The sequence below is a fragment of the Artemia franciscana genome, chromosome 1, assembly GCF_032884065.1.
Source record: "Artemia franciscana chromosome 1, ASM3288406v1, whole genome shotgun sequence".
In the NCBI taxonomy this organism is placed as follows: domain Eukaryota; kingdom Metazoa; phylum Arthropoda; class Branchiopoda; order Anostraca; family Artemiidae; genus Artemia; species Artemia franciscana.
Genome location: NC_088863.1, coordinates 24,727,087 through 24,754,253, shown reverse-complemented (window position 1 = coordinate 24,754,253; position 27,167 = coordinate 24,727,087). Strand labels below are relative to the sequence as shown.

At 35.3% G+C, this 27,167-nt stretch overlaps 1 protein-coding gene across 2 annotated transcripts in view; it reads right to left on the bottom strand.

Annotated features, from left to right (window-relative positions):
* The window catches only part of LOC136027287 (LIM/homeobox protein Lhx9-like), a 58,590-nt gene extending 41,622 nt beyond the window's left edge, over positions 1–16,968 (bottom strand). Inside the window, exon 1 of one of the 2 annotated variants that reach the window (XM_065704384.1) lies at positions 16,691–16,968. In XM_065704384.1, the coding sequence (XP_065560456.1) occupies positions 16,691–16,947 (257 nt within the window). In that variant the 5' untranslated portion in view covers positions 16,948–16,968. The remainder of the gene's footprint in view (positions 1–16,690) is intronic. The other variant, XM_065704393.1, reaches the window with a different exon arrangement.
* Between the last annotated feature and the right edge of the window lie 10,199 nt (positions 16,969–27,167).

The following is a 27,167-nucleotide window of genomic DNA, read 5'->3' as shown; positions in this document are numbered from 1 at the left end:
AGCATTTTCAAACTTCAAGATTTTTCTAAAGAAAAAGCGGTACAAAACTTCATACACGGTTTTAGATTGCATGATTTGTTGTTAATAAAATCATATCTATGAATTATCTTAAAAATATAAAGATACAATTTCCAGAGGGGACAGCTTATCAATCTGGGTATATTTTATTTTTATTATTATTTTTTCCTGTATAAGAATAAGTTAACAAAAACTTGAAAAACAGAAAAAAAAACTTAGTGGAAAAATATGAGGATTTTTGCAGGAAAATGTGCAGGATTGGGCAGAAATTCATAATTTGCCCAATTTTGATGAATGTGTCACTATGACATCACTAGAAAAGTGATTACGTTAATGCTGGCGATAGCATTTAAATAAGCGGCATTGATAAAAATTCTAACATCAGCATTGATAATATATGAAATGTCACTATTTTTCCGAGAACTAACCGTTTATACCCTTAAAAAGCGAAAAAACTAAAACGGAAAAAACTATGTGCTTTGAATTTAAATACATGTAATTTGACTATTAAAAAATAGAGATTTACATAGGATATGGTTTAAAAATGTAAAACCTACTAAGTTTTAATAAAGCAGAATTCCAAGAGAAAAAAATAAAATGTTTCTATGTAGTCAAATTTCGAAAATAAATGAGTGTCAAATTTACTGATATCTATTTTCTGAAAATTAGCCTATCGACAGCTAGCTATATAAACCCCTTCATATGGTAAGAACAAATTGGAAAGTCCAATACTATGTCGGAACTGGGAGGGTGTAAAGAGGGAGGCCTTAAATAGATTAGGCTGGAGGAGGAGCGTGCGTAGCTGTGTTGACCTCAGGCGGCTTAGTGCTGCAGTGAGTTATTATTATTAGTAGTAGTAGTAGTTCGTAACTCATAGCCAATCACTTATCTGAAAACAATCACATTATGCTATGCGACAGGTACTTGAAGTCTCTCAGAAGGGGTAACAATGGAATCTAAGGTATCAGTAGGCTTCTAATCCTCACCAGAGAGTTTATATTTTCTTTTGTGTTTACTCCTGAAGCCTGAAGGCAAGCAACTATTTAACTATTTGTTATTATAGATATTGCATTGCAGTTTTGTAAGTTTACCTTGTGATATCTAATTACTTTGGATGGATCTGAAACTTTTAGCATAACTTTCAGTCTTTTTTTGAAGGGGGGGGGGGTGTAAGTAATAAAATAAATCTTTATTATTACAGATAGTTATAATACAATTTCAACTCTATTTAATGGACAGCAAAGGTCGAAGGTAAGGGGAATTAGAAGTTTGTGTTTGGAGGAATGTGGCAAATTATTTGTTCTCCGGTTGTCACAGAAGAGTATACTCTTCGGTGTATTTTTTTCGTTGTTATGCCTACCGTCTGGTAGGTTCTTTCGTTATTTTACAAATTTTCCGTATTTTGATCCTAGCCCAGATATATGTAATTAAATATGAGAAAGCTAGGTCGACGTTTGGGGTCTGAGGAAATAAAAAAGGCTGATCTAAAATTAAAAACAACTATCTTTTGCTTTACACATAACGTATAATTTTTATTCCAGCCCAATTATATGTAATTGAATCTGAGAAAGCTAGGTCGACGTTTGGGGGCTGGGGAAATTAAAAAAAGACTTAAAGACTCTTCGAACAATCTTTTTGACATATCAAAGCGAGTTGAAGGGATAAAACAAAGCCATACCTGTAACCCATGGAATATCCTCCTAGCCTCTCCAATAAATTCAATAGATTTTTCAATCCAAGCCCCGCTTATTAATTCCCTAAAAGTAAGTGTCAGCAAAACTATGAATGAATTTGCGTCTAACTTTCTCGGTAATGGACTACATTTGCAGTGTTGATTCGTTACCTAACTGGATCCATCAAACAGTTCGTGGTAACGAACTGTAGTAAGGAGCGACCCGGCTCAATAGTAACCAAAACTCTAAAAAATTGAATTTTGATATCAATAGCTACATCAAAAGAATCGCATTTTAATGCTGATTTTAAATATATAAGTTTCATCAAGTTTAGTCTTACTTATCAAAAGTTACGAGCCTGAGAAAATTTGCAGACTACATTTGCAGTGTGGATTCGTTACCTAACTGGATCCATATCATTTAAGTGAGTACCTGTCGTTAAACCAGACATATGTGGGGATAGCTGCATCCGTTTCCATCTAAGAATTCGAGGATGCTCGAGAGCCACAAGATAACAGAGCCACGTGATCTCTTTTACCAGTCTTTTCGAAAATACTATATAATCCAAATCAAGCAAATCAAAGACTGGTTCAAGTTTGATGACGAGACTTGGGAAATTTTAGCTTTAGTTAAACCAAGGAATATAAAAAAATTTAACTTTAGAAAATTTAAAAATTAGTTAAGCCAAGGAATGCAAATCAAGAACAAGAAAAATTCAAGAAAATACATTTATTATGGAAGCACTTGGGCTAGTTTTACCAAGATCAAGCACGCCAATAATATTAAATCAATAATAGTACACTAAGAAACAGGGAGACAACGAGAGGGGGGAGAGGTCAAAAAGGGAGGAAAGGAAGAAAACAAAAAAATGAAAACCCCAAAGCTTGCTTCCTAAAAGCAAAAACTATATTTTACATTTAGTTCATGACAATTTCTATAAAATCGATTTTTGGAATCACCAATTAGTTTCCAAAGTTTATAGATTACCGATGCAATTTTTTTTTTATTTGTATTTAAACTATGAAGATGCTGCAATGTCTATTAAGGTACCTCCAAAGGACTTTAAGGCAAGTAGGTCGGTTTTTGATACCACCCTTAGAGAAGCGACTATTTAATATGATAGTTTTATTGGTACTTAACATCTGCTAAATGATTCATTGAAAAATAACGACTTAAGAGAATAATAATCATAAAAAAAAGAATATCTACACATGCCTGCAATAATTTTCATGTAATGATAGATTATAAATACCGATTACATTTCGAAAAAGTTATAAAAAATAACGTCAAATAAAAGGCTAGATATATGTGGTATTGTCTTTGAGTGTTTTGGAAGCTCAAGTGAAGAAACAGCAAGCGGATTGTTTCTTCAAGAAGACCAGCGTATTTCTTCAAGAAGACCAGCGTATTTACCGCAAATAATTTAAATTTGCAGCATATGGACGCTATTGGTTCGCAAAGCCATCAAGTAGTATATGAAGTTGTAATAGCTTAAATCTCTACAGAAATTCATGAACCATGTGTTGAAAATGTCAGTTACAGTCCAGCAAAGGAACTATTTGACCCGAAACAAATTGCAACAGAAATGATTCTTTAACTACCAGACTCAGAAAAATGCAATGTTTCCAAATATGCAAAATTCGCTCATCTAGCTGTTTCAAAAATATATGTTTTTTTAAGATTGAGGTTGATTTTGAGGAGGTGAAGTTCGTGTTTCCATATATAAGCTCACAACAATAAAACTGATGATTAGAATAGGGTAATAAATCACGGTAATTGTGAAAATCACTCTTATTTGAACATAAAAGTAAAGCTTAGGTATTTTGATGTTGATTTTATGGAGGTGAAATTCGTGCTTCCGTGTAAAGGCGTATAACAGCAAAATTAGTCTCCGGAATAGGGTATTAGATAACGGTGATCATGAAAATCACCTTTATTTAAACGTAAAACTAAAAATAAGCTTTTTAAGGTTGAGATTGATTTGAGTAGGTGAAATTCATATTTCTATATAAAGGCAACAACAAAATAGATGTCTAGAATAGGGTTATGGATCAAGGTGATTGTGAAGTCGCCTTTATTTGAATGTGAAATTAAAACTTTCGTCTATCTTTTTAGGTTGAGCTATGAGTATATATAAAACTATTCTTAAACTTTCTTTACAGTCTTGAGAACAATAGTCGGGTCAGCCTCAGAAGTTGAATCAGAAACAGGCGTTCGAGGAGGTTGTCGAGTTTTTCCAGGCTAACGATGATGAGCAACTAACAGCACTGGATGATCTTATTGGTATGATGATTGAGCTCATGGGAGACTCAGAGGATTCTGGATATAGTGAAAGATATATGAAAAAGAAGATGCGAGAGAGATTTGGTGAAAGCGCAGTATTTGCAGGGGTAAACGGCAGACAGAACGTTTTTAGGCTAAGAGCCACAGCTCTTGCCATTCTCTAGGAGTATTACTTAAAGCCGGAAAATGTTGACATAGAACTGGAGAAGGAAGCAATCATCTGAGCTACAGCAGCTATAATCAAAAGTGAGGTCAAAGTCATTGAACAACAAATATGTTATATATCTCAATTCTGAAATCATCGGGGAGACAACATGCAACATCCAATACCTACCCACATTTTTGCGGCTTTTTCTCAACGCTTTGCTCGTAGGAGACAAAACAGACAGGAAGGTTGTGTCAATAGGGCAGTGCATGTTACAAGCCTTCAACCAAAGGCAGTCAGACCACCTCTTCAGATTGAAGTAGCTGTCCAGTTACATCATCAGAAAGCAGCCGCGTTCTAATTTGACATGCTACGTGCTATGGGAGTCAGCTCAACATATTACGAGACGATCCTCTTACAGCGTAACGTTTCGGTATCCAACAGCACAAACATTGAAGAACTTGATGGAACTGTTTCGCACAGAGCAAAAATATTATATTTTATTATTATCCCAAAAGCTCATTGGCCTGTAAGGAAGGGGGAAGACAAACGATTCACTTACTCAGAGAAGAAAAAATTAAAATAATGACTTACTCACAGATAGAAGAGGAAAATGGAGAAGAAAAGAAAATACAAATAAAATAAAAATATAGAAAACAAAACGAAATAGATTGAATAGACCAAATTAAGTAGGCAAATTAAATAGACTCCAATAAAGTAATAATAAATATATAATACGAAAAATAGAAATACAATAACTACTAAGAAGCCAAAGAATTCTAACAATTTTTTGAACAAACCAAATGACTGGCACATTTGTGCTGATTCATGCAGATTTGAGCTGATTCATTCCATAGAATATGACTCGCTATTGAAAGATTAGAGTCCGACCTTACACAAGGAATAAAATGAATTTGAAAATGTTTTTTTTTTGTATTGCAAAGACTAGAATTGAGATCAAGTCATTGGATGACTCTTGAACGATAAATTTCCTGAAGTTGGTTTCTAGCTTTATTTTAAATCTTAGAAAGTGGTTTTAACAGTGAAAGAAAGGTAGACATTCATGCTATGGGACAGTAAGACACGTAAGATTGGATTAAGCAGTGAAAAATGATTTTCAAAATTGATCCAGGAAAAGTATGTCTAAGTTTCCTTAAAATACCGAGATTCCTGCATATCTTCATTTTAATCAAATCGAAGTGACGCTTGAAAGACAGTTTACTGTATATTCATCGTTCAACCTAAAAAAGTAAACGAAAGTTTCTATGTTACGTTCAAATAAAGATGATTTTCATAATTACTGTGATCTAGTACCCTATTGTAGACATCAATTTGTTGTACGCCTTTATATGCAAAAACAAACTTCACCTCCTCAAAATCAACTTCAACCTTAGGAAACCAAAGTTTTGATTTTAGGTTTAAATAAAGGTGATTTTCATAATCACCGTGATCTTGTACCGAATTCTAGACACGAATTTTGTTGTTGTATGCCTTTATATGGAAGAACGGATTTCACGGATTAAAACGAGCCTCAACCTAAAAACCCTATGTTTTAATTTTCGTGTTCTAGACATCAATTTTGTTGTTGTACGCCTTTATTTGGAAACACGAATTTCACCTAAAAAAAGGAACAGGGATCTGGAAAGAAATCCCAGTTCATTTTGTCTTATTCATCTGGGCTCGGCCGAACTCTTCGGTGGCTTCCTAATTTAAAATAAAAATCAGTCAACTATTTTCTAATAATCCCATTGAAAAGGGGATTTCCCCAGGAGGGGAAACCCACTCCTGGCCGAGTGGGTTGGTGTGCTGGATTCGGGATCCCTTGTCTAAGAAGACGCGGGTTCGAATCCCAATGTACCCAATTCTTCAGTTTGGGACGGGGGTCAGTGGCGTGACTCTGTAAGCTTAGCCAGAGTCGATCCAGCTCTAAATGGGTACCTGGAGAAATCTGGGGAAGGTAAACAGGAAGGGTGTGCGAAAGCACAGGATGGCTGGCCCCCAACCCCTCGTTGCACTTCCTGGCTGAAGGGCCAAGAAACGGAGATCAGCACCGCCGGTACGGACTGTAAAGTCTAATGCCGTATCCTTTACCTTTACCTTTTACCATTGGAAAGGATCCCAAGGCAGAAACTCCCAAAAAGACCATGATTACTATATCAGTGGCTGGTGTGATTCACTATAGCTTTCTGCAACCAGGTCAAGCCATCAGAGAAGAGTCTTACTGTGAGGAAATCGACGGAATATACCGGAAATTGCATCAGCAGCTGGCACTGGTCAACGGAAAAGATTTGATTCTGCTCAACGACAACGTCTGTCCACACATTTCAGAAAATTATTGTCTGAAAATTAAAAAATTGAACATCGAAGTTCTGCCTCACCCATCATACTCCACAGACATCTAGCCAACCGACTACCATCTTCTCGAGCACTTCGATAACTTTCTCACAGGTAGAACTTTCGCCAGTCCGGACGAGGCAAAAAAGGCCTTAGTCGACTTTATCGAATGCTGAGCACTTTATTTTTATGCCGACGGAATCAATTGACTTGTGGTACGTTGGTAAAAGTACAGCAAATCCAATGGTCCTTACTTTGATTAAATAAAAAATAGTTTTTTTAAACTGAAAGTAAGGAGCGATATTAAAACTTAAAACGCACAGAAATTACTCCGTATATGAAAGGGGCTATTTCCCCCTCAACGTCCCACCCTTTACGCTAAAGTTTGACTCTTTCTCTCAACTCTACTTATTAAAACAATAAAAAACTTTAGCGTAAAGAGCTGGGCGTTGAGGGGGGAACAACTCCTTTCATATACGGAGTAATTTCTGTTCGTTTTAAGTTTTAATATCGCTCCTTACTTTCAGTTAAAAAAAAACCTTTTTTTATTTAATTTTTGAACGTTTTTGAATTAATGCATGTTTTGATTTTGGCTCTCCGCAATTAAAACGAAATTTGCATATTAATTTGTTTATATGGCTAAATGGCTTTCTCATAGTTTTGGCCGGACTATTTTGAGAAAAAAGGAGCGGGGGAGTAGGGCCTAGTTACCCTCCAATTTTTTGGTTATTTAAAAAGGCAACTAGAACTTTTAATTTTTTACGAACGTTTTTATTAGTAAAAATATACGTAACTTAACGTAACGGAATTAACTTACGTAATAAACTTCTAAATTCGTATGTTTTTATTACGTATATGAGGAGGTTCACCCTCTCGTTAATACCCCGCTCTTTACAAAAGCTTAAATTTTGTCCTAATTCCTTAAGAATGACCCCTGAATCACAAAGGCCGTAGAATAAATAGTTGAAATTAATAAAATTACTTTAGTGTAAAGAGCGAGGTATTAGGAGGAGTAGAACCCCTCATATGTTCATGCAATTATAATTTCTATTCGTTTTAAGTTTTAATGCTACTCCTTACTTTTAGTTGAAAAAAATTTTCATATTTACTTTTCCATTGTTCGTTGAGAAGAATGCTAAAAATTCCTGCGCTCCCTTCATGAAAATTTTCTTCCCCAATTACAAATTTCTCCATGGAAAGATCCCCCCGCATAAACCCCCTCCCCTCAACCCCTCCCCCACAATCAAAAAAATCCCCCTGCAAGCGTCTGTACACTTCCCAATAACCATTACTATATGTAAACACTGGTCAAAGTTTGTAAGTTGCAGCCCCTCCCACGGGTACTGTGGGGGAGTAAGTCGTCCCCAAAGACATAGTGATTAGGTTTTTCGACTATGCTGAATAAAATGTCTATCTCAGAATTTTGATCCGGTGACTTTGGGAAAAAATGAGCGTGAGAGGGGGCCTAAAAAAAAAAAAAAAAACAAATAAACACGCATCCGTGATCTGTCCTGTGGCAAAAAATCCAACATTCCACATTTTTGTAGATAGGAGCTTGAAACTTCTACTACATGGTTCTCTGATACGCTGAATCTGATGGTGTGATTTTCGTTAAGATTCTATGACTTTTAAGGGGTGTTTCCCCCTATTTTCTAAAATAAGGCAAATATTCTCAGGCTCGTAACTTTTAATGGGTAATTCTAAACTTAATGAAACTTATATATTTACAATCAGCATTAAAATGCGATTCTTTTTATGTAACTATTGTTATAAAAATTCCGTTTTTTAGAGTTTCGGTTACTATTGAGCCGGGTCGCTCCTTACTAGAGTTCGTTAGCACGAACTGTTTGATTAAATTGAACAAGTGTTCAGTAAGATATTACATTTGGAAGATGACTCTTAAAGTCGGACAGAAATTTGTACAAACAAGCCTAATTTGTCATTTTTTTTTTAATTCTTGCAATCAAATTACCGAAAAAAAATCACTATTTAATGAAAATGCCTCAAAAAAGTATTTTTAAGATATAGTGAAGCGTCAAAATTATCTGGAGAGTGGGCCACGACCCTCAAAATGACGCCGCTGAATTGGTTATGCCAATTCAGGGGTGCCATGCCCCTCTATTGCCCCTCCAATTGGTGCCATGTCCCTTCAATTGACACCACTGAATTGGCTACACCCCAAAATTAAATTGATTATTTACTATCTTCTAGCATCCAAAGATTTATTTGATATGATAAAGTTTCAAAAAAAAAATATTCGTAAATACAGGTGGTAAATGAATACTATTATATTACTTTATTATGGTTTACTAGTTAAATTTATTGATGTGGTAGCCTATATTAGCTTTGGAAAATTAAGACGTTAGTAAAACTGAAATAAGAGAAGATCTGACTGAACAAAAGCTCTTTGTAGCACAGCCACCACTTCTTTTTTTTTTTTTTTTTACCGTCGACACCGTTTTGAGACATGTTCGGAGTTACTGTTTCATGCCTTCAGCCTAAGGACCCCTTTGACTTATACTTGAACTAGACCCCATGAATTATAAGGTGATTCTTGTTCATAATCAAACATTTTTACCTCAAAGCTTTAAGTCAAGTGAGCCATAGCCCCTTTTTCTACGACAATCAGTTGAAAAACATCACCCCGAGCAAAATTTGCATTGTCAAAAAGGTGACGCTTACTAAACCAATCCCCTCACCCCTTGAAATGATCATCACGTTTGGGTAAAATAAAACAAGTATTCTAAAGTAAATTTTAGTGCCCCACTAGCATCAAAGGAAAAAACAGAAGAAGAGTAAGGGAATATATCACTGCTTCCCATGCGATGCGACGCGAAAAAGTGATTTTCCATGTTGCCCATGGGGAGTGTAAATTCACTTAAATGCGGGTTTCGGCTATTGTGATTCCACTGGTGCAGTTTTTATTTTGCTTTGAAACCATTTTCATAGGGGTTCAGGCTGCTATTAGAAACCCCCAGAAAGTTGTTTTTGCAATAAATATTTACCATTAAGATTAACGGAAATAGCAGTTAACTGAATTTCTTCCCCTTGTTTTACAACCATGATTAGTTCCAAGGTGTTTAAAGAGATATTGACCAAAGCCTGTTTTATGTGGACCCGACGAGCAAAGTGAAATGCAGAATCCTTTGCTATTTGTATTTTCCGAGCTTTCAGTTGCAAAATTATTCTTCAAATACGACTAGCCTCACTCTTTATTTGGCGTGTAATGCCACAAAAAAAATTGCGTTAGCACTCAGTTTGGTCGTAATAATGATTTACGTTACAATAACCCAAATGACGTTAGCCCTTTAGACCATCGTATGAATATCGAACGCTAAAACTATCAAATACAAGGTAAAATGTAGTTAAAATATGGCATACTTAAAAAAAAATCCGACAAAGGACGGGAAAAAAACGCAAATCTTCTGTGGGAACCCAGAATAAACATTATAGAATTAATAATGCTGAGAATATTATAATGCGTCCATCTCCCTTTAATTAGGCATTGTATGTAGGTGCTAATAGCTGTTTGCGAATAAATCTGTTTAAATTATGCAAATTTAATATTTACATTGCCGTTTGGTATTTAGACGTTGGCCGTATGAGGTTTTCAACCAATTAGATGTTGATATCAGATATTCTACATAAAAATGGGAAAAGTTACACCCCCAAACCTGGGAGGAGGAAATAACCAAGAGCGTAGCTCCAGTATTTTAATTGACAGAGCAAAAAAGGTCCATGTCCAGAGAGTTAAGGGTTATGAGCTATATAATAATATTTTTCCGATTTATTCAGGGGGGGCAACTACCAGCCCTTGCCACCTCGAAGCGAAGCCACTGGAAATAACCAAATGAGATTTTTCTTGATGACCTCTAGTACGGAACAAGAAGCATTTTAATAAAATTCTATACTATATATGTTTATTTTCGTGAGTTTTAACGGATAGAATGAAGAGAAATGCCAAAATCTGAAATTACCAGTGTTGCAGATTCATTTAAACGATCTCCTTCGGGTCACAACTGTGTTTCTTTAATTTATTTCGAGCATTTTCACGTGTGCTTTATGATTTAACTTATTTTATAACCATTCCTTGCCTTTCTATTTAGCCCCTGAAATACCCCCACCCCCCAACAAAGCCGCAAACAGGCCTGTTATCTATTCCTATATATCAAAAATTTCAAATTTATCAAAATATATCAAATTTTTATATTTGGGGGGGGGGGTCCCCGTAGAGACCTAGATACATAAGAATAGATGCATATAGGCTCTACCTTAGGTTTGGTTGTAAGATTTTTCATAGGGGAAAGGCATTTTTCTGATGAAGCCATTTTATCTCAATATAAACGCTATAATTAACTAATAACGTGTTAGAACCCCATACAACGGGTACACTGTCGTACCCGTTTTTTAGTTGAATTTTGGGGGATTGAGGTTTTCTTTGCGATAATTAAGATTTGGATGAATTGAGTTTTCCGTAATGGGTTGATTTTTCATTGAGCTGAGTTTTGTATGTTGAGTTTGTTTCTGGGCTAAATTTGACTCAGGTTGAGTCAAATTTACCTGGGTTTTGTTTTGGTCTGATTAACGGGAAACGGGAGTGAGTTTGCTGTGTATATGTACAAACCCGTATCCAGAATGGGTAGGGGGTTTGAACCCCCCTCCCCCCAAAATGTTTTTCCGACTCGTAAAAACGTATCAAAAATGAATATAAAGTAATTTTGATGCGGTTTCTAACGTTTTTTTTGTAAACCCCTCCCAAAAAATCCTTGCACAATCCCCCCCAAAATGAATCCTGGATATGCCCCTGCATATGTAATTGGTCAGATATAAACTCATGGAAGAAGCAAAGGATCTTTCATGCTCTCGTCTATATCAAACAGTTCGTGGTAACGAACTGTAAGTAAGGAGCAACCCGGCTCAATAGTAACCAAAACTCTAAAAAACAGAACTTTGATACCAATAGTTATACCAAAAGAATTGCATCTTAATGCTGGTTTTAAATATATAAGTTTCATCAAGTTTAGTCTTACCCATCAAAAGTTACGAGCCTGAGAAAATATTCCTTATTTTAGAAAATAGGGGGAAACATCCCTTAAAGGTGATAAAATCTTAACAAAAATCTCACCATCAGATTCAGCGTATCAGAGAACCCTACAGTAGAAGTTTCAAGCTCCTATTTACAAAAATGTGGAATTTTGTATTTTTTTTTGCCACAAGACAGATCACGGATGCGTGTTTTATTTTTTTCCCCAGGGGTGATCGTATCGACCCAGTGGTCCTAGAATGTCGCTAGAGGGCTCATTCTGACGAAAATTAAAAGTTTTAGTGATCTTTTAAAGTGACCCAAAAAATTGGAGGGCACCTAGGCCCCCTCCCACGCTCATTTTTTCCCAAAGTCATCGGATCAAAACTCTGAGATAGCCATTATATTCAAGATGGTCGAAAAACCTAATAACCATGTCTTTGGGGACGACTTACTCCCCCAAAGTCCCGAAAGTAAGGAGCAGCATTAAAACTTAAAACGAACAGAAATTATTACGCATTTGAGAGTTCATCTCCTCCTAATACCTCGCTCTTTACGCTAAAGTATTTTTAGTAATTTCAACTATTTATTCTACGGCCTTTGCGATTCAGGGGTCATTCTTAAGGAATTGGGACGAAATTTAAGCTTTAGCGTAAAGAGCGAGGTATTGATGAGGGGGCGAACCCCCTAGTATACGTAGTAAAAACAAATGAATATAGAAGTTCGTTACGTAAGTTAATTTGTAAGTTACTTATGTTTTTACTAATAAAAACACTCGTAAAAGCTCTATTTGTCTTTTTAAGTAACCAAAAAATTGGAGGGTAACTAGGCCTCCTTCCCCGCTCTTTTTTTCAAAATAGTCCAATCAAAACTATGAGAAAGCCATTTATCCAAAAAATAAATTAATATACAAATTTCGTTTTAATAATTCATGTGTGAGGAGCCAAAAATCAAAACATACATTAATTCAAAAACGTTCAGAGATTACATAAAAAAAATAAGTTTTTTTAACTGGAAGTAAGGAGTGACATTAAAACTTAAAACAAACAGAAATTATATTAATTATATATGAAAAGGGCTGTTCCATTCTCAACACCCCGCTCTTTACGCTAAAGTTTATTACTTTTTTAAGAAGTAGAATTGAGAGATAGAGTCAAACTGTAGCGTAAAGAGCGGGATGTTGAGGAGGGAACAGCCCCTTTCATGTACGGAGTTATTTTTTGTTCGTTTTAAGGTTTATTAATGTCGCTCCTTACGTTAAGTTAAAAAAACTTGTTTTTTATTTATTTAATTTTACAAAGAAACTACCCACAAATAATCATGGATCCATAACTGCCGTTCTCTGGGAAAATGTTTTTTTTTTAGACAGAGAGCTCAAGCTTCCCAATCATAAGGATTTGCAGATAGACTTAGCTTGGTTCCATAATTTTTTTAAATTACCTAATGGTGAAGCATTTTGATATGTAATACTAATGTTAATAACACTTCATATATTTGAAATTAGCATAAATATTAAATTTTTTTAATATGTGCTGTCTTTAAGCTGTCATTTTTAAAATTCCGTTGACTCTGAGAAAAAACTTGTCGCTTACTGTTCATTACTAGGAATCAGGGCCGTATCCAGGATTGTTGTCCGGGGGAGGGGAGTTACAAACAAAATCTAAACGCGTCAAAAATGTTGTTTTTTATGAATTTTCATTATGTTTTAACCAATCTGTCAAAGGTTTTGAGGGTTCAAACCTCCTTAACCCGCCCATGAAAAAGGCCTTGCCAGGAATACTTTAATTTTGAGGTTTAAAATAGCTCCAGTAGCCTCCAAGCGTAAGCTTCATGTTAAGGTCCTGCCTCTGACCCGGTCACTGGCTAAATCAAATAATCTAGCACTGGAACCCCTTGATGATTGCCGTCAAAACTTTTGAGTCGTCAAAAATCAGGCCTGATTATGATTAAAATTATAATTCGCATACATTTCCAGCACAAATCAAGCTTCGAAAAATTATGTCTCACAGCAGGCGTTGTGTTTCGAACAAGCTTAAATAAATGAGAAGACACCCCGATTCTAAGACATCACCAATCGATACAGTGGAGTCAATAACCATGGATGGAATATATCTCAGAAACGAGTAGCTAAATTAAGTAGTGAACACTGGCCACACGAACAAGAGCCAAGCTCATAGTTTGCCTTTTTCTGGTCTCCAAATTATTTCGATTATTTCTTTTATTATTTCAATTATTTTATTATATTCAATTATTTCTTGCCTTTCAGGAAGGAGAAAAACATCAAAATTTTTCTTTTTTAAGCTGATTTCTAATTTTATGCCCCACCACCCTTAATCTGAAATATTCAAGAAAATATTTGTCAAAAAGGAAGCCAGTTTTCTCTCAAATTGTGTAAAGATAGCTATATACGTAAAGGGGAAAGGAGCAGAGATACGAATGTTCCAATTATTTTCAACATTTTTTTCTAAGAATAATTTGTCTGTTTCAGCTATTCTTTCCAAAGAGCTAACTTGTTCAAGGGTGTCTGGTTCTGCAGATATTTAATAAACAGAAATGTAGGTGACTTTTAAGGTTAAAAATAATTTTTTGTAAAGGTTGTCATTACTGAGAGGAACGGAAGTGGGATTGAAAATTAAAATAAAAAGAAAAATTTAAAGTCGCAAAAATTGCTTAAGCACGGTTTAATTACCAATTATAATTGACCTCTTTAAGTTGTTTTGCTACTGTCATCAACATAAGCCATGATGGATGTAGAATTTGGGCTTTGATGAAGTAAGACTGAAAATTTTTAACGAGTTGATTTTTAACCGCCTATTGTAAAGTCAGGAGGAAGATCAACGTCATGTTTGATCGTTTTAATAATAAATAAAATCGTTTGTTGGAACTTTAAACTATAGGTTAGGATTCTTTGGCATCATTTGCCCACCCCCACTATATTTTGTTTCCAATCCTCAATTTCAAAAAAGCACCATTTTGGGGGGAATTTTCATTTAAAGACACCATTTTTGGTATCTTAATTAAAAATTATGAAAATAACGAATTTACCCAACAACATTTTGAACAATAAATTCCTCTCCCACAAAAGCAGTATCCAGGGGCGGGGGGTTATGGGATTGAGCTCCCCTCTTAAAAATATTTATCCGACTCGTTAAAGCGTACCAAAAATGCCTATAAAAATTTTGTTATGTGTTTTTGTTGTACCCCCCCCCCCAAGACAAAATGCTGATATACCCTTTCTTCCCCCAGTCCCAAATTTTTCGTGGACAGAGGCCACTGGTGGCTGCATGACTAAATTGGGAGATGGGGATGGGTAATATTGCCGTATGTCATGTATGTATGTGACAATCTCTCAGATTTTATATTTAATTCTCAATTTACATGTAATAAAATTTGACAATGAAAATACAATAAAAAATTTTGAGTTGATTTGAGCTTGGTGTAGCTACTGTTGCCTACAGAAAAGCCAAAAAGTCATCCAATGTTAGGCCAGGAAGTAGCTGAAATTTTTGCTAACAGGGCCAATTTTGTTTTTTCAGGAGTTATTGACAAAAAATAGACAGTATTAAGTTTTGGGGTGAAGGGAAAACAGATTTTCAGAAAAATTAGTAAATTGCAAAGTAATTCCAATTACTAAACGCAGACAATTTTAAGAATCGTGTCGGCTTACTCAAACCAATTGTTCTTGGAAATAGCAAATTACTAGAGCGAAACTTCTTAACCTGTTTAAAGTTCTAAACACATTGAATCTTACAGCATGATCCTACAATTCTCTTAAAATATATTCCAAGATTGTTTTATGCAAATAACAATTTCAGTACACCACACTAGGCATTTGTATAGAAATATTTTCTAAAACCATCATCAGATAATTTTATTTGCTCCTCAAGGGTGCAGGCACCCCGTTTTGAAATCACTGGGTTAAATAGTCGACCTTATACAATTGTGAGGTTGCAATTTCAAAATAAAGTACCCTATCGTGAACCCAGTTTGAACCATACATCTCGTTAAACTTACTGAAACTGTGAGACAAAATTTCTTGGAATTTTAAGAACTATGTATACGCATACTATTATATTTTATTGATTATCATATTCGCGAATATACTATGGAACAGTATACGGAGAATATACTACGAATATAACTACGGAGCAGTGATGTTTTGCTGAGTCGGATGGGGAATCTTCTTTCACGACCATACCGTATCTTTTACCTTTTATCTTTTATTTCATTTATTTTATTTTATTAATTTTTTTATTATTTTTTATCTTAGCTTTTATCTTTTACCGTATTTTTTACATATTTACCTATCTTTTTACCGTATCTCTACCGTATCTTTTACCTTTTATTTTATTATTTTTTTATTTTTATTTTAGCTTTTATCTTTTATCTTTTACCGTATTTTTTACATATTTACCGTATTATTGCTGATTTGAGATAAGTACTCTTCAGTACTTATAAGGCTTAGAAGATTTTACGAAGACTGTTTCAAGTTTCAGAAAGAAATAACTTTCTCCCAACTAAAGTAAAGAACAGTATTAAAACTAATAGCGAACATTATCTTTCCTACATATGAGGGGGGGGGGTACCACCTCAACCTTGCACTCTTTGCGGCCAAATATTACTTTATGTTTTATGCTCCTGGGACCAATGCTTTAAGACAAGAGCACCGCTAAAAACATTACTGTAATACTTCAAGACTGAAAGTGCTTATTTATTCACATTTATTTTAAACCACGGGTTTGTCGGACGAAATGTTCTGAAAGGCAGCGGGTAAATAACACACTTTGAATTATACTAGACCTCTACTTATTGAACTCTCAAATGTTTTCAGTAAAACATTAGTCAAATTCTTGGATAAAGAGTGGGGGCTTAGTGTTGGCAAGAGTTTGCCTTGCAGATCAACAATTTGTTTCTGTTTCCACTTTTCCTGTAACTCTTTACATTTATTTGAGATTTTTTTTATCAATAAAATCAGTAACGCCAGCCTATTTTAGGCTGTATCCACATGTCTTTATTTTGTTCAGAGGATGTACCATACATAGCAAAAACAATCTGTAAATTTATATATCATACAACCAATAACTATGATAGATTACCCATTTAGCCAACCATGCACATTCTATCCACTGAAAACCCTTTGTTTCTCAATATAATTTTACCGGTATTTTAAATCTACTAATATAGGGTCTTTGCATAGCTAGGAAAAAATCCTACCTGTAATAATCGTCCCTACAATAGATATTACTTCCACGCGCAAAACAGGAAGTTGACCCTGCTAAGGGTCTTGAACAAACAGAACAGCGCAAACAGTCACCATGCCAAGGTCTTTCAACCGCAGACAGATAAAACCTATCTGCTATCGGTCCACCACAGCCACCACAGCACATATTCGGACCCCCTGCATCTTCCTCTTTCTTCACTGACCCCTCAAAACACTCTCCTTGTAACTCACTTACTCCCGACACCATCATTACGAAAACCGGCTATTATCTGATGTTGATCAAATATAATACCGTATTATTACTCTGTTGTGTTTGCGCATGGATGTAAGAAATCTTCAAGGAGGGACTTTCTTGGAAATGGACCAATCAAAGACCCTCACTGCACATAGGAAAAAGATGATGATGTGACGAGAAACTACAAGTTAGAGAATGTAATCAATTTGAGAGAAATGATCTTTGTCGCTGTCAATGTCCGAAGCAATGTCTTGAAGAAGAAGCGAAGGTTGATTTGAGTCATATAAAAGATTGATCTCTGGAGGTGCTGAGCATGAGGTAGACTGTCTTTTTCGTTTGAAGCAAGACAATTTTAACTACTGGACGTCACAAGGTTTCAACTCTTTTTTTTCTTTCAACTCAAATCTTTTAGCACACTTAAAATGAATAATAAACTCAAACTCAGAGGTGTCAAAGGGTATATAGGAGCATGTGCCCCCTAAATTTTAAAAACCTTTTTTTGGGTGTACTTTCATTGAAAAGTATAGAAGAATAAATATAAATTGTCTCCCACTGCCATCCCATTAAGATTGAAAAATAACTTTTTCGTATCTTCCTTTAAAAAATAAATGAAGAAATGTCTTTGCCTCCCTATATTTTTGTAAATTGGTAACCCTGGTCAAAGTAAAACAGAAATTATAAGTTACCACAAATGCGGCTCAGACCTTTCTAAAGCTTCCCTGTAGGGGCTAAGTGTACTTGTGCTTCACGGAGAACTAAATAGGTACTTGTGCATTATACACCATTCACTTAAGTCTACGCTATGTAAAACTCGATAACAAACCGGTTTCTTCAATACTTCAGAAATACATTTATATTTGCACATTAGGAGGGGTAGGGTAAAGTTTAGCGGGTTTACATGCAAATTGTGTTAGGTACAATTAATCTGTATATTATTGGGCAAAAATTATTTTCTAACTTCAAACTGACCGTATACTTTACCCCCACCTTAATATGTAAATATATAGCCCAAATTGTATATATCCTATGTATTATGTCACTCGTGTTTGTCTACACAGCGTAAATGAGTGAGTGGCGTATAATACACAAGTACCATTAATGGATTGTGTTAAAACTTTGGACTTAAGATAAATAACATAATCAAACTTAAATAGACGTTAGAATTTATCATAAACGTGGTTTAGAACCCTTTAAAGCTACAACAGGAGCTTGAATTTCATGTGCGCATATCTAACGGTTCGTGGTAACGAACTGTAGTAAGGAGCGACCCGGCTCAATAGTAACCGAAACTCTAAAAAATGGAATTTTGATACCAATAGCTACATAAAAATATTACATTTTAATGCTGAATTTAAATTTCATAACTTTCATCAAGATTAGTCTTACTTATCAAAAGTTACGAGCCTGAGAAAATGTGCCTCATTTTAGAAAATAGGGGAAAACACCCCCTAAAAGTCATACAATCTTAATTAAAATCACACCATCAGGTTCATCGTATCAGAGAACCTTATTGTAGAAGTTTCAAGCTCCTATCTACAAAAACGTGGAATTTCGCATTTATTGCCAGAAGACAAATCACGGATGCGTGTTTATTTGTTTTTTTGTTTGTTTTTTCCCCAAGGGTGATCGTGTCGACCCAGTGGTCCTAGAATGTCGCGAGGGGACTCATTCTAATGGAAATTAAAAGTTCTAGCGCCTTTTTTAAGTGACCAAAATATTGGAGGGTACCTAGGCCCCCTCCCACGCTCATTTGTTCCCCAAAGTCATCAGATCAACATTCTGAGATAGCCATTTTATTCACCATAGTCAAAAAACCTAATAACTATGTCTTGGGGACGACTTACTCCCCCGCAGTCCCCGTGGGAGGGGTTGCAAGTTACAAACTTTGACCTATGTTTACATATAGTAATGGTTACTGGGAAATGTACGGACATTTTCAGGGGGATGTTTTTGGTTTGAGAGGGAGAGTTGAGGCGGGGGGGGATAAGTAGGAGGATTTTTCCACGGAAAAACTTCACGATTGGGAAGAGACTTTCAATGAAGGGGGCGCAGGATTTTTTAGCATTATTTAAAAAAAAACAATGAAAAAATAAATATGAAAAGTTTTTTCTACTGAAAGTGAGGAGCAGTATTAAATCTTAAAACAAGCAGAAACTATTACGCATATGAGGGGTTTACCTCCTCGTAATACCTCGCTTTTTTCGCTAAAGTATTTCTAGTAATTTCAGCTATTTATTCTACGACCTTTGTGATTCAAGGGTCACTTTTAAGGTATTGGGACAGAATTTAAGCTTTAGTGTAAAGAACGAGGCATCAACGAGGGGTGAACCCCCTCATATACGCAATAAAAACATACGAATATAGAAGCTTTCCAAAATGAAAGTCATATTCATCAATCCTGCCTAAGGTCCACATTTTCTGCAAAAACCGCAGAGGTTAGACCCATACCACCTTCTAGGAATAAGCTGAAACAGGGGTGCTAGGGAAAAAAACACGACAAAACCAAAGTGTTTCTCTCGCAACACAAATAGATTCAAATGCCGCCAGTTGATGTTTTGAAAATTGTTCCACACGTTGGATGAAATAGAATTATAAGGGAAAAATATCGAAGAAAACGTTATTTTTTTAAGTACTGCTACCCCTGGCTTATTACTATTTACTCTCTTCAGCAAAGAGCCACCTGATATCAACACAGCAATGCACACTGCTCTTCCTATCCAATCTATTCAATTCTTCATTCTATACCCCGTTCTATGATATTCTGGTTTTCTTTAAACCCTTATTTCTGAAGCCTTCCCGCAGTTTTTGGGAGCAAACTGTTTTGGTTTAACCCCAAACAGGTGACAAAAATTCCCGATTTTTGACTATCTGTCATACTTCGTCTGCAAAACTTGCCCTGGCCATGTCAAACATTTTTTCACTATGGACCTAGAAAGTGCGATCGCACTGGAGATTTAGCACAGCTAGTCCTTTGACATGCTGTCACAGTCCTTTGCTGTCACAGTACAGCACAACAGTCCTTTGGTCAGTCAATTTGGTAGACAAAAATATCCTTTGACATTTGCTCTGGGAGAGGGTGGGGCCATATTCTGTAAGAAAAATTAACAAACTGAGGTTAATATTAATATACGGTAAATACCATAAAGAAATGATTGAAACCGGTGTCACTTCTCCATAGATTAAGGGGAGCCTAGGACTTTAGTCCACTCCTTTCCCCATTTTCTTTAAATTTCCAGAAAGTCTGGGTTAGCCCTCCAGATTAATCTATGTTGTGTCACAGAGCTTTTTAGGTAAACTAAATTTTATCCAGATATCCCGTCGTAAAAAATGTTAGAATAGGTTTCCCGGGTAGTTTGATAGAAAAGGTTGCAAATTTAGGTTCAATTTAACGCCCCCAATGTTCACTATGTTCAGTGTGCTCACCACACAACCTGTATATTTTTTTAGTGAATGTGGAGCAACCGGAAAAATCTTACCAGGGGTGGAGTATGAGTACAGAATAACTCAGAAATTTACTCAGTTTTAGGATAATCTATTTTTGTACTAGCATATCTTTACTGAAGTAAAGAGCGACCCGACTCAATAGTAACGAAACTCTAAAAAACAGAATTTTGATACCAAAAATTATATCAAAAGAATTACATTTTAATGCTGATTATAAATATATAAGTTTCATCAAGTTTAGTCTTACCAATCAAAAGTAAAAAGCCCGAGAAAATTTGCCCTATTTTAAAAAAGGAGGAACAAAACAGATCACGAATAGTTCACGAATGCGTGTTTATTTGTTTTTTTTTGTTTTTTTTTTCCAGGGGTGATCGTATCGACCCAGTGGTCCTAGAATGTCGTGAGGGGGCTATTCTATTAAAAGTTCTAGTGCCCTTTTGAAGTGACCAAAAAATTAGAGGATACCTCAGCCCCCTCCCACGCTAATTTTTTCCCTAAAGTCACAGGATCAAAATTCTGAGATAGCCATTTTTAGCAATTTTTCCAAAAAACAATGAAAAGATAAAGATGAAAAAGTTTTTTCAACTGAAAATAAGGAGCATCACTAAAACTTAAAACAAACAGAAATTATTACACACATGAGACGTTCAGCTCCTCCTAATAACTCGCTCTTTACTCTAAAGTAATTTTATTAATTTCAAATATTTATTCTACGGACTTTGCGATTTAGGGGTCATTCCTAAAGAATTGGGACAAAATTTAAGCTTCAGTATAAAGAACAAGGTATTGACGAGGGGGATGAACCCCCTCATATGTGTAATAAAAACATACGAACATAGTAGCTCTTTACGTAAGTTACGTATATTTTTACGAATAAAAACTTTCGTATAAAATTAAAAGTTTTAGTTGCCTTTTCAAGTAACCAAAAGGCTGAAGGGTAGCTAGGCCTACTCCCCGCTCCTTTTTTTCTCAAAATCGTCCGATCAAAACTATGAGAAAGCCATTTATCCAAAATATAAATTAATATGCAAATTTATTTTGATTATTCATGTGCGGGGAGCAAAAATCAAAACATGTATTAATTCAAAAACGTTCAGAAATTGAATAAAAAAACAATTTTTTTAACTGAAAGTAAGGAGCGACATTAAAACTTAAAACGAACAAAAATTACTCTGTATATGAAAGGGCCTCCAACTTTACCCCCTTTCAGGATTTTGATAAAATTTCATCACTGCCAATAACCACATTTTGACGTGTTCGTGGGAGAATTTGCTTTTGGCTCTGCATCTGAAAGTTCTCCTCGGGGTGTAAACATTGGTGAACCATGAACGACCTGGAGATTATTAAACAGAGGATGCTCGGACTATTAGACCCGAGGATTTTGTTGATGGTCTTCTCTGATGAAGGTCTACCAAAACGATTCTTTTCTATGATTTCACAGCATTGATGATTCGTAGCGTAGTAGTGTTTTAAAACCACCGCGGTTTTCCGCCACCACATGTTTTCCGCCACCTTTCAATTCAGGTAGGTCAGAACTGACATAGATATAGAAATAGACATAGAAACAGACATAGACATAGACAAAGATATAGACAAAAACATAGACATAGATATAGACATAGACATAGACTAACCTAGCCTGTCTATTCTGACCCAACTAATTCTCTTAATGGTGCAAGATTTCCTGGGAGGTGGAAACCATACGGTGGTGGAAAACTGCCTTGGCGTTAAAACACCCACACTAATTTGTAGATGAACACAAATGGGCAATTTATAAAGAATTTGTGCCATTGTGAAATATACATTTGTGGACAATTCAAAACCCTATAAAAAAAAAAAACACTTCATTCGCTTATGATAATAAGGAGTGGAGCCCAAGACCTATTTTTTTATTAACACTGACAGTTAATTATGGAAACATTTTTTGAGAATTTCGAAACGAGCTTGAAACTCCCTGAAAATGGAGGTCGAACGTAACAAAATATGAATTTACCTCTAATAACTCTCCCTGTCCTTTCAACGGATCTAGACTTATCGATCAAAATCTGTGTTTTTCATGCAATATTGCATTTTTGATGTTTTGGGTATGCTTACTGTGATTTTCTCTGGCTTGCAAAAAAAATGGATTTAAAGCATGATTTATACAGAGAAAATATCTGAAAAATGCCTTAGGAATGATAGTGTTTTAGAGGTGCCATGTGCAAGCCATAGTGTACCACGGCGGCGTGAATTGACAAGGTAATTCACAAGAGGTAGACTTGCCAAAAAATACAAAGCAATATGAAGCGTGATTTTGGCTACTCCAAAATTGTTGCTAATCCAGGAAAATATAGTCGCATTGCCCTTGGAAATTCTCACCCTGAATTCTACTTTTTCATATCATTCTGTTCTTTACTTTTCTGGGCTTTATCCTATACTTGGGAATAAGGATTTTAGTGATATTCGGGTGCCCTATTTCCGTTTTTGTACATCTCTTCTTTATCTTCCTGTTTGGTATAGGAATAAAAAATTAATAAATAAGTTTCACCTCCCGAATGTTGCTGAAAAGCTAACTGGTTTACACGCAAAGATTTCGGAAACAGCATGTCGGCAGTTGTCGCCTCATCATGGCTTAATTCGTTTTTTTCATTAAAATTATTTATTTAATGTTATTGTCGTTTAATTATTTTGGGTGATTTATTGTTGCTTTTTTTTGTGTAATATTATTGTTGATTTTCGCTTGTGTTTACTCCACTATTTATATTTTTATGTAAGTGGGTTATATAATATATATATATATATATATATATATATATATATATATATATATATATATATATATATATCGATGCTACATTAGTGCAGTCGCAGTGCAAGACTTTGGCTCACCTGAGGACTTCCGCGCCTCTCTTTTGACCAAGCCAATCCCTTCGTCTCGCACCACTTGGGCCCTCAGGAAGGGTAAAGAGTGTTTCCCGGGCCCCATATATACATATAATATATATATATATATATATATATATATATATATATATATATATATATATATCAAGAAAATGTCTGAAAATGCATGAGGACTAAATAGTAAGTTTCGCTGTTCAAATAACAAACATGTTTCAGGACATTGAAACGTGTGAAATTTCTCTAGACATTTTCCCTAGACAGGGGAGCCAGAGGGTGCCATAAAATATTCACAGAGTGGCATAGGTCAGGAATTGCCATAAAATAATACAAGCAAAAAATGAACAAAATATGGAATTGTGTCCCATGACTTCTGTTCCCCTTGAACATACCTCTAATAACCCCCCCCCTCAACAGATCTAGATTTATCGATCAAAAGCTTTGGTTTTTATGCTCTTATATTTTTGATGTCGTGATTATAATTACTGTGAGTTTCCTAGCATTTATATAGACAATCCTTGATTGAATGTCTTCATAGTGGAAGATAACCCTTTCCTAGCTGTATAATATTGATTTTAGTACCCTAAGAAAAAAGTGTTTTAATAATGTTTGTAAATTTGTTTATTAATAAAACTTATAAACACAATAAAAAATATGCATCTTTTAGATTTCTTGTTCCAGGATGAATCTTCAATATGTAATACTATAGAGGGTTTTTTTCTTATCTTTCATTCCTGCAATTTTCCATATTTCTCCTAAAAATCTAACAATGAAATGGACAGTCTTATAGGAATCAAAGAATGTACGAAGCACTTTTGAATGCATGTAAAAAAAAGACTAAATCCTTAAAAAAAACGGGGCAAGTGTTTATTAAATGCCCACACAAACTGGCATCGTTGGGATTGGTTGCTTGGGCCCCGTTGAAGTTGCCAGCTAGGGCCCTCCTGTTGGAGATGGTTGCTAGGGTTCCCACTGAAATTGGTAGCTCAACCCCCAAATGGTTATCCTCTCCCCAATATCTCACCCTTTACGCTAAAATTTTGACTTTTGATCCCAATTCCTTTTGAAAGAGTCCTGAAACATAAGGGGTGTTTATGAGCCATATAACTTTAAACCGTATAATATTCAACTATAGGCTCTAGTTTAATACATCCCTTTTTTACCTGTATAATATTGATTTCAGTGCCCTAAGAATAAAATGTTTTAATAATGTCTGTAAATTTGTTTATTAATAAGACTTTCCTATTAAAATTTGTCTTTTAATAAAACTCATTCTTAATGAATTTAAAAGGTCACGCAACTGCTAATACGTAACATGCACCTGCATCTGTCTTGCATGTGTCATAATTATTTGTTTTCTAGATTATTTTGAATAATTTGGCTTTCAAAATATTGAAAGGATATGTTTGGGGCAAGAGCAGCTTTAAAAACATGGGAGATGATTGTTTGCCTTTAATCACTTTTATTTTCAAAAAGAGCACTAGAACTTTCGATTTCCAATTGCATGAGGCCCCTTCAATGTTTCTATGACCACCCCTTCCACATAACCGAGCCAACTCAAAACGACCAAAAATTAGCATGAGTAGGGCTGACAACCCCCATGCCTTTTCAAGGTCAGAACATAATTTGCACTTTACTGGAAAAAAATGTATTTTAAATGTATTCACTTTTTTGACTTTAATAAATGAAAAAGTATTAAAACTTTAAGGAAAAAATAAGTATTTGTATATTAAACCGACAATCCATTGTCATTTGTTTTTGTTTTTTTTTTTTTGTAAAGTACAAATTATTTCCTAGTCTTGAGAAGGCATGGGAGTTGTCAGCCCTATCCATGTCAATTTTTGCTCGTTTTGAGTTTGACTTGGTTATTTATTGTAATTTCTTGTCGTTTCCGGTTTCATTTATTTATTTATTGTGGTTTGTGGTAGTTTCACGCTTAGAAGATCCTTTGATTTTATTTCTGCTCTTTTTTTGTATAATGGAGCTTTTTATTATTTTTTTTTGAAATACTTGTTTTTGTTGAAAAGTTTTTTTTTAAATTTAATCTTCAAAAAGGATACTAGAACTTTCAATTTACAAGTGAATGAGCCTCCGCTGAAGTTTCTATGACCCCTTCTTTCATATAAAGTGGCTCTTGGAAAATAAAAATAAGACACTGAAGCCTTATGGCCCTTTACTATAGGCAACACTAGAGAGATATTTTCAGTTAGGTTTAAAGTACTCAATAGCCAAAATATAACCAACACTCAATTATTCCTTGGTATTTTGAGCTTACATCCGTGTTATGGAACACTTGCTTCCTAGCTTATCCATTTACAGGCCAATTACCTAAGATTTTTCCTAGGCGGGAAATCAGCTAACTATTGCAAAAGGGTGGGGGGAGGCAACAACTTCTGTCAGAGCTGGGCTGGGCTCTAGAATAACTTTCAAGATTTTAACAGGGAGTTCTTAAGGTTTCTATGGGATACTGTCGCCTCTCCCTTGTCACAAAGGTCCACTCACTGCCATCCTTTGTAAATTTTTTTGCAGGTATAAGGAGGCACAACTCTTTGTTTTTTATTTATTGTTATTTTTTTAATCACGTGTTTCAAAGGCGCCACGAATGCGGAAGCTGTAAGAGAATTTTAAATTCTTGTCTCATAATTTTACGATCTATCGAGGAAGAAAAATTCAGCGGGGCAGATGAATTTTACACATCTGGATTAAGTTGGACACGGGGTCGAAATAGTGTCGAATTTAGCATCGAATTTCGGCGCCCTCTCTGTCTCTTTTCTAAACTGATTCACTGCGGTAGACCACATGTTAATCATACCAGAGCTTTGACCGGCAAAAGAAGAGGCGGGTGGGTTTTGAGAAAATGAATTGAGTGTCTCTTGTTCCCTACAGTTGAGAATTTCAACGGCTGCTGTCCAGCCGCATCCATTTGAGCTAACATATAGGCCTACACCATATTGCTTTGCGGTTGTTTTCACAAAATATACCCATCGAACAAAATTTATCATGAGCAGTCAGATTTTGGCAATAACAGCAAATTTTCTTGAAATGAAAAAATATGTGGCGAAATTATGTGGCGAATTGTTGCGCCACATAACAATACTTGTTTCCCAGCTCTAGATTTATCTAATATGCCGCTAGCCTTTTGCCCAGTTTATTCACTAGAGCTTGGGAAAATGCTGAATAGATAGATAGATAGAATTTTAAAGCCAAATATACGGCCATAAACACAGTAATATAATATAGACGAAAGGCACAAATAACATAAACTTTGATCAGGGATCATCATAAAACGCTGAAATGAAACACTACATTAACCTAACAAAAGTACTTAATTCTTGAAAATAAATAGTCATTAAAAAGAACACTTAGCACTTGAAAAAATACTGGATCTTTTTTTTATATTTTTTTTATTAACAAAATTCCCAGATACCTTGCTATTTTACAAATAAACTGAGGCAACGTACTATTTAAGAGACCTGGAAGTATCAACTCATTTTTTCTAAATATCCCTTCCCTTATCGTAGAGAGCCCTGGCACCGGCTTAAGCAATGCACTAAATAATACTCTTCAACTCTGCAAAGCGGGCAAGTATATCTGTCTTCACTGGGACATCTCCAATATTTGCTCCAAGAAATCAAGCAATGGCTATCTAAATGGATATCTATCCGGATCTAAAGTAGAAATGCCTGCTTGCTGATCTCGGTACAGGGGATTCGGGAAACGGAAAACGGAGATGCCGGTTGATAATTTTGGTGTTTATAGGAAAAATCGATAAACTAATATAGATGTCACGATAGAGTCACTGTGCATACAAAACACCAAACATATCGTTAATTTTTTGAACCTCTACAATAAGAAAATATGGGTCAATAGGACGTATAAGGGAATAGAAGACCCCCCCCCCCCCGAAAAAA